The sequence below is a fragment of the Garra rufa genome, chromosome 23, assembly GCF_049309525.1.
Source record: "Garra rufa chromosome 23, GarRuf1.0, whole genome shotgun sequence".
Taxonomy (NCBI): Eukaryota; Metazoa; Chordata; class Actinopteri; order Cypriniformes; family Cyprinidae; genus Garra; species Garra rufa.
In genome coordinates this window covers 35,689,907-35,698,769 of record NC_133383.1, presented here as the reverse complement: position 1 = coordinate 35,698,769, position 8,863 = coordinate 35,689,907, and the positions used below count along the sequence as shown (strand labels likewise).

Here is an 8,863-nt window from a genome sequence, read left to right as displayed (position 1 = left end):
ATGTTAGACCAGCTTGGGGACAGTGGAAAGACTGAGCTTCACTGTGGTTCACATGTGACACGGCTGATGTCCAAACTGCCTCATGATATACGGGCTGAATTTAAGAGGTTCCTGTACCCAATGCGTGTTACAATCCCAAGCCTATTGCACTTTTCTGACTGGCTTGACTACGAGCTGAAGATGCAAGAGACGGTGTATGAGCCTCTAACTGGTGAAAACAAGAACAGAGTAGGACTCAGGATAGAGCGGCGCCGCGATGTTAAGAGTGGTAAGAATACCAACATCATGCACATCACAGACCAACCTGATAGCATACCGACAGTAGAGAAGGCTTCACCTAGTACTAAGCAGCCGGAGAGGACAGCATACTGCCCTTACTGTTCTAACACGCAACACTTCCTAGATAAGTGTGCAAATTTTGCACAGCTTACAGTGGAACAGATAACAGCGTGGATCAAGACCAACAAGAGGTGCTGGAGATGCGGTCGCACACACCAGGCTGCACAGTGCCGCCTGAAAATTACATGTCACAAGTGTAAGGGGAGACACCTGCAAGCTTTGCATGAAGTGAATATAAAACCTGCAGCTGAGGATACATCCTGCCTCATCAGCACAACTAATGAAGTTTTGTACGTGGACAGGCGGGTTGGATGCAGTCAGGTCCTACTGAAAGTGAGTAAAGTGCTGCTACGTAATGGTGAACACACCTTGGAGACATATGCCATCCTTGACGATGGATCGGAGCGGACCATTCTCCTCCCTGCAGCAGCGCAGAGCCTTAAACTTACTGGTGAGCCAGAAAATCTGATCCTCAGAACTGTTCGGCAGGACATCCGAGTTCTGCATGGCACTGCAGTGTCGTTCTCCATCTCCCCAGTAGACCATCCAAAGAAGTCCTTCAAGATATACCGAGCATTCACTGCTGATCAACTGGGTTTGGCTGAGCACACTTACTCAATGGAGGCACTTCAGAGGAAGTACAAACATTTAAGAGGCCTCCCTCTCCAGACGATTAACAGAGTGCAACCCTTGCTGTTAATCGGGTCAGATTATACCCACTTAATCACTCCAGTGGAGCCTGTGCGTTTGGGACCCCACGGAGGACCAGCCGCAGTGAAGACAAAGTTGGGCTGGACACTTCAGGGGCCGACCAGGTACAGTAGGCAACAGGCAACATCACAACAGTGCCTGCACGTCTCCACCCTCTCACCCACTAACGAGCTTCTACAGAGTGTAGAGAGATTGTGGCAGCTGGATGTTCTGCCCTACAGGAGTGAAAAGCTTGTCACACGCTCCAGGCAAGATCAGGAAGCAGTCCGCCTGTTGGAGGCGAAGACCACACGAGTAGAGGTTGATGGAATTCAGCGCTACGCTACTCCCCTCCTCAGGGTGAAGAACATGCCACAGCTTCAGGCACCTAAGGAGGCTGTGCTAGCTAATCTCCGCAGTACAGAGAGGCGCCTGCTACGAGACCCTCTAAGAGCAGCCGCATACTGTGCAGAGATTGGAAAGCTGGAAAAGGCGGGCTATGCAGTTAAAGTGGCAGAAGAGGAGTTGAGCAAATCAGCAGAGTCCTGGTTCATCCCACATCACATGGTGAGCCATAACGGAAAGAACAGGATTGTGTTCAACTGTTCCTTCATGTATAAGGGAAAAAACCTCAATGAGCTGCTGTTGCCTGGGCCAACCTTAAGTTCCAGTCTACTGGGTGTACTGCTACGCTTCAGAGAACATGCAATTGCTCTCAGCAGTGATATCAAAGGCATGTTTCATCAGGTGAGGCTGCTTCCAGAGGACAAGCCCTTGCTGCGCTTCCTGTGGCGAGACCTGAATACAGAGGAACCACCCAGCATCTACACATGGCAAGTCCTTCCATTTGGCACCACTTCTAGCCCCTGCTGTGCAACTTTTGCACTGCAGAAACATGTGTTTGACCACAGTCAGCCAGGTGAAGATGTTCGAGTGTCGATAGAACGATCCTTTTATGTGGACAACTGTCTGCAAAGCCTCCCATCTGTTGAAGAAGCCCATCACCTGGTTGACAAACTGACCTCACTGTTGGCTACAGGTGGATTTGAGTTACGCCAGTGGGCCAGTAACAACCCTGAGGTCATCAGCCACCTGCCCAAAGAAGCCAGATCTGAGAGCAGTGAGTTGTGGTTCAAAGAGTCAGGCACTGACCCACAGGAGCTCGCCCTGGGACTCCGCTGGCTTTGCAATTCAGACACCTTAAGGTATAAATACCGTATGCTGGACCAAGCCACACCCACCATGCGAAATATATACAGAGTCCTGGCACGTCTGTTTGACCCCCTGGGATTTATAGTCCCCTTCACTACGAGGGCCAAGGTCCTGGTGCAGCACTTGTGGGACAAACAGAGAGACTGGGATGACCCGTCACTGCCTGAGGATGTGCTGCAGCCATGGCTGACATGGGAGGAAGAATTGCAGCATCTCTCCCAGATTCTACTGCCTCGATGCTATGTGAGCCCTGAGATGAACACTTTAAACCTTCAGAGAGACCTACACATCTTTGCTGATGCGTCAGAGAAGGCATATGGCTCGGTGGCCTATCTGCGGACGGAGAGCTCACACGGCCATGTGGAAGTGTCATTTCTGGCTGCTAGATCCAGAGTGGCCCCGAAGAAGCAGCAATCAATACCAAGACTAGAACTGTGTGCTGCCCTGACAGCTGCACAGTTAGCTGCACTACTTCAAAGAGAGCTGACTGTGAATATCCGCAATGTTATATGCTGGACAGACTCCACTACAGTACTTACATGGCTTCAGTCCGACTCCTGTCGGTACAAGGTATTCGTGGGAACACGGATAGCTGAAATCCAGGAGCTGACTGAGGTCCAGGCCTGGAGATATGTGGATTCTGTCAACAACCCAGCGGATGATATAACACGGGGAAAAACACTGCTGGAACTGGCTGGTAAGAACAGATGGAGTCAGGGCCCTGCTTTCCTACAACAGTCACCTGAAGTCTGGCCTACACAGCCAGCCACAGAGGTGACAGAGAATTCTGCTGAGCTGCGAAAACCCACTATTTGCTGTCTCACTACAAGCATACAGACTTCTCTGCTACCAAATGTTGATCAGTTTTCCTCGTTCAGAGCACTGACAGAGGCGGTTGCACAGTCCAGCCCTTTGTCATCAGGGAGCCCCGTCAGTCTTTCTGCTGATGACTACCGAGAAGCAGAGAGAGAAGTATTGAGACGAGCCCAGCAGGACATCTTTGCTGAGGAGTTCAGCCTCTTGAGTACCGGTAAGCCAGTAGCTGCCACCAGTAGGCTGATCTCCCTAGCACCAGAGTATGACAAGACTGTGAGACTCATCCGGGTCGGAGGAAGGCTCCGCCGCAGTGACCAGCTAGAGCCCGATTCTATTCACCCAGTGGTCCTGGACCATCGGCATAAAGTGACCCAGCTCATTATCCAGGACATGGACAAGAGCCTTCGCCATCCAGGATCAGAGCGCCTTTTTGCAGAGCTGCGGCGAAAATATTGGATTCTGCATGGTCGTGAAGCTGTTAAGCGCCACCAGCACTCCTGTCCGGACTGCCAGAGATGGAGAGCTTCTCCAATAGTGCCCAAGATGGCAGACCTCCCACAGTCCAGACTACGGCTGCTGAAGCCCCCGTTCTTCTCTACAGGCATGGACTGTTTCGGGCCTTTCACGGTGAAGGTTGGCCGTCGCCATGAGAAGAGATGGGGCATACTATTTAAATGCCTGACAACGCGCGCTGTGCACGTGGATGTTCTTTCCAGTATGGACTCAGATTCCTTTCTGATGGCCCTCCGCCGTTTCATTGCACGAAGAGGTAAGCCAGCGGAGCTCCGGTCCGACCAGGGCACTAATTTTAAGGGAGGTGAAAGAGAACTCCAGGAGGCTTTCAGGTCATTACACCCGACACTCCAGGATCATCTGGCTAAACACCAGATTAGGTTTCAGTTTAACCCCCCAAGCGCACCACACTTTGGAGGAGTCTGGGAAAGGGAAGTGAGGTCTGTTAAAGCTGCACTGTATGCCACCATCCAATCACAGACTGTCCCCGAAGAGGTCCTGCGGACAGTACTTATTGAAGTGGAGGGGATTTTAAACTCCAAACCACTGGGTTACGTGTCAACAGACGTGGCTGATGCTGACCCAGTGACCCCCAACTTGCTCCTCATGGGGCGGCTCGACCCCTCTTTACCACAGGCTGTGTATGCTGAGTCTGAGCTTCTGAGTCGCCGCCGCTGGAGACATACTCAGGTGCTGGCTGACCAGTTTTGGTCCCACTTTATACGACACTACCTCCCGACTCTTCAATCTCGCTCCAAGTGGCACAAGGACCCTGCACAGCTGCAAACTGGAACCATAGTGATGGTAGTGGACCCACAGCTGCCAAGAGCCCAGTGGCCTTTAGGTCATGTCACTGAGGTTATTCCAGGAACTGATGGGAGAGTCAGGACTGCAGTAGTCAAAGTCAAGGACAAAATCTACACGAGGCCCGTTGCTCGCCTTGTAGCTCTGCCTGCCATACCAGACACTGATACGGTCAGTCCTTCTTAAGGCCCTTTCACACGGGACGCGGCAAGCGGTGAAATCGCCGCGCGGCTGCCGCCTTCTCTTGTAGTGGAAGCGTTTTGTGCAGTTGAGGCTGTGTTCGCGACGCGGTCTGGGGGCGGACGTTGCCATAGTTACAGTTGCTTAAAAGTCTAAATAAAACGGGAAAATTGTGTTTGTGTCATCCTGTCATTAATTATTGTCATTATTATTATTCAAACTTTTGAAAGACATAGTTTATTATAACACCACGCATAATAATGTATTGTTTGGACACTTTGTACATATTTGTATTTTTACCTGGCAAACTCGTGTGCTCACCCAAAGTATGAGATTTTAGATGATTCATACAGTTCTGGGAAATCCAGCACACTTAAAACAATCTTCTCCTCTATTATAAGTTCAGTTAAATATTTTATGATTGGTTGTTAATAATCTGTTCACTTATTGGTTAAAGCCGACGCGGCTGCCGCTGCCGCTCACAAAAAGATAAAATATTTTTATCTTTGGCGGCGCTTGCCGCGAAGCGCCGTGCCCGTGGAAGCGGCAGGATTTTGGGTGCACGAGCACCGCTTGCGCTCCGCCTCCGCGCCGCCAGCGCAACCGCCCGCGGTTTGCCGCTTGCCGCATGTCTCCCATTGAAAATGAACTAGACACTCGCGACTGCCGCGTCCCGTGTGAAAGGGCCTTTAGAGTGGCAAATATAGTGTAACAAATTTGGGGGCGGCTGTGACGAAGGACGACCTTTTTCAGGCAGATAAAACTGGCTGCTTGAGAATCAGCCAATCAGGAGCGTCACTGCGCTATGCGGTTCGCCGGAGCAGACAGTTTCAGTTTCGGAAACGTTTGGAAGATAGCGCTGGCGTCGAAAGACTGTGCGGTTTATATTTATATTTATTTTTATATAGATAATCTAAGATAGTGTTGCTGTACTTAGTAACGAGTTCCAAGTATTGTGTGCGTGCAACTACCAGTAAGTATACTGAGATTTGCTGTTGTTTTTACTTCACAATAATGTCGTGACATGTTGCTGCTCGTTGTTGTATAATGGCGGAGCTTCGCACTGCTCGTGTGTTTCATTGAGAACGCTGTTAATTAATGGAGACGTTGCTCTGCAAGCCTTATGTGTCTCAGTTGAAATAATGTTTGTTGTTATTGCAATATGTGTAATGTTGTTTATTTAAGGAGTAATTCTGCAGCTCATTATTATATGTTCAGCTGAATTTAGTATGTTGTATGTATATTGTTGCAGTTAATGTGCAGCAAATTAATCTTTGAACAGGGATGTACTACTGCATTTCTAAGTTTGTATTTGCTTAGTAATAAGCATTTATTATAACACTGCATTTCAGTCATACATAACAAAACTATAATTTAATTTCTTAATTGTGTTTGTTTTATTATATACCTGCTAGGCCTGTAATAAGTGTCTACATTTACTGATTTATGCCTGTATCTCTGTTTCAGAACCATACACATTTAAACCTTTTATTTTAATAAAACACCTCAACGGAACATCTTGTCTGCATTCTAATCGATGCCCCTTGGTGGTCACAACCTTTTAAAGACCAGTCAAATTATACAGTCCTTTCCCATCACCAAAACAAAATACATTAAGTGTGTTAATATCAAAGAATGTCATCATTAATTATTTAATCAGATTTACCTTTTTTTAATTATCGGAACTTTTCTCCTAAAACTATAAATTGAATTAATTAATGCCAGAGTAATTATTTTACTTTATATAATTTATATAGACTACTTAAATTAGTTCTTAAAACGTAAGTATTAAAATGGATCAATATTAATTTTACTGTGATATGAAGTTGTTGCCAGCCATTTACAACTCATAGGCTACAGTTGCCTAATAATCAAATTTGCTATGCCTTCACTATGTATTAACCAGTCTATGGTATTAACATGTGAGTTAGAATGTGTCATTTGGCCTTTTTGGGGGGTTCCTTGTTTTAATTAGTTTTGACTGAAATTATTGCTATATATGAAATGTTTTATACATTAATTAATTAATGTATTTATTTATATGGACAGGCCATCATTCATGGCCTATGTGAGCTGCAGGCATTATCCTGGCAGGAGGCTGAGGAGGTGTTCCTTCGTGGCCCTACTTATCACCCTAGGTATGCTTGTAATTTGCATTTGCAAAAAAAATATTATTATTACACAATATTTTTGACAATGGCATTCATCTTTTATTTTAGTGAAGTTGAGGAATTTGACCGGGTGATTGCAAAAAGAATGAGAAAAGAAGCAACATTTGCCTCCCAGAAAGTAATTATTTTACCTTATGCATTTACATTACATTTTACATTTATTCATTTAGCAGACGCTTTTATCCAAAGCAACTTATAAATGAGGAGTTTTTTTTTAATGCAATTGAAGACGAAAATAAAGTCACTAACACAATTCTTTCTTCCTTTTTTCTTTGCTTTGCCCTGTTTACAGCAAGATGACAGTGATTAAGGTGATCGTTAAATAAAGTACAGAATTGTTCATTATTGGTGTTTTGTCTATTATTTGAGTTTTGCTTCACATTCAAAATATCAAAAAACAGGTTTTGTAATGTTAGCATGGTATAATGTTAATTAGACCATTATATGTTGAGCTGAAAGAAAAAAATGGAATTTGAAACATTGTACAAAAACAAACTAAAACATTGTAGCAATATAATGTCACATAATATTTTTCAGATGATAGTTCAATTTGTATTTGTATCGGTTGCATCAGTAATTTCCTTTCAATTACACCCACGCTCAAAAAATAAATACTGGGTAATTAGTTAGTTTGAGAACACATTGATTTTTTTTTTTTTTTTTTTTTTTTTTTGGCACATGCATTAAGCAGGGAACGCAAATATTTATTTGGATAACTTTAAATAAAAAGGTATGGAAGCCCGTTTTCACCAGGTCAGAAAAAAATCCATGCCTTAAAAAGTCGAAATTATGACATACTTAAGTCATAATTACGAGATAAAAAGTCGAAATTATGACTTAACAAGTCGAAATTATGACATACTAAGTCATAATTACGAGATAAAAAGTCGAAATTATGACTTAACAAGTCGAAATTATGACTTACTATGTCGAAATTATGACTTAAAAAGTCGAAATTATGACATACTTAAATCATAATTACGAGATAAAAAGTCGAAATTATGACTTAACAAGTCGAAATTATGACTTACTATGTCGAAATTATGACTTAAAAAGTCGAAATTATGACTTACTTAAGTCATAATTATGACTTACTTAAGTCATAATTATGACTTAAACACATTGATCACATGACCACTTCACGCTTTCCGTTTTCAATCATGATTCGGCATACGATACGCCTTTGAAGTTCCGTTTCCATGAGTGTTCTAAATGATAAACGGGACATTCCAGAACGAATTACCTTGGTTTAAAACTGTTTGGAGCTCCAAGTTCAGTAGCTACACACCTTATTAATAAATTGGGGGTGGCTTAATGGAAAAAAAGAGTGAAATTAATGAAAATGAAAAAGGTCAAACTCTTGTATACAGTTGATATATACACACACACACACACACACACATCCTGCGAAGCCGCTATACATCCCGATCGAAATCAAATGATTCACGATACGCTCATAATTGAAGTCCCATTCTGAATTAAATGATTCGAGAATCCAATTGGAGCGCTTTAAAACAGAGGTTACTGAAAGCTCCGTTAAAACTTTGCTCAATTTCTCTATATAATGTATTCGTTGTTTGACATAAAATCATTACAATTATTAGGCCTAACCTACAGTAGGCTATATTATATATTTATTTAATTAATATTATATTAATTTCAGCGCGTTGCGTTCATATTCCGGGTTCACCCGCTTGCCTGTACACTGTACAGTTTATATTATATAATCTGAATACTATGTGTGTGTGTTTGTATTACCACTCTCCTTTCCACTAAGACACGTTAAACGTTTTACAACAGATTTCTTTTGAATTTGTTCATTAAAGAGATTTGCTCTAATTAATTATTGACAGTTTCTGCTGATTACATTTTTATGCCAGTAGGTGGTGACAAATGAATGTCTTTTATGTTTTTGAGTGAGTTATTGAATCACTGGGCCTTCAATTGGACACAGACGTGACAGGATTAAACTAGCTTAATTTGCTCATATTTTTTTATTAATTGATTAGAATTTAAATATTTTCATTCAACACATTTTCAACACAGCATCTTAGACATTTTGCTTTCACATTAATTTGTACTTTAAAACATTAGATAACTTATTTTCCACAAACCATCATCTTTTAGTAATCCCAAGG

At 43.3% G+C, this 8,863-nt stretch overlaps 1 protein-coding gene across 1 annotated transcript in view; it reads left to right on the top strand.

The window, feature by feature from the left end:
• Window positions 1-6,613: 6,613 nt before the first annotated feature.
• nfkbil1 (nuclear factor of kappa light polypeptide gene enhancer in B-cells inhibitor-like 1) overlaps window positions 6,614-8,863 on the top strand; it is a 9,587-nt gene continuing 7,337 nt past the window's right edge. The window contains exon 1 of the mRNA XM_073829301.1: window positions 6,614-6,692. Within this exon, the coding sequence (XP_073685402.1) occupies window positions 6,614-6,692 (79 nt within the window). The remainder of the gene's footprint in view (window positions 6,693-8,863) is intronic.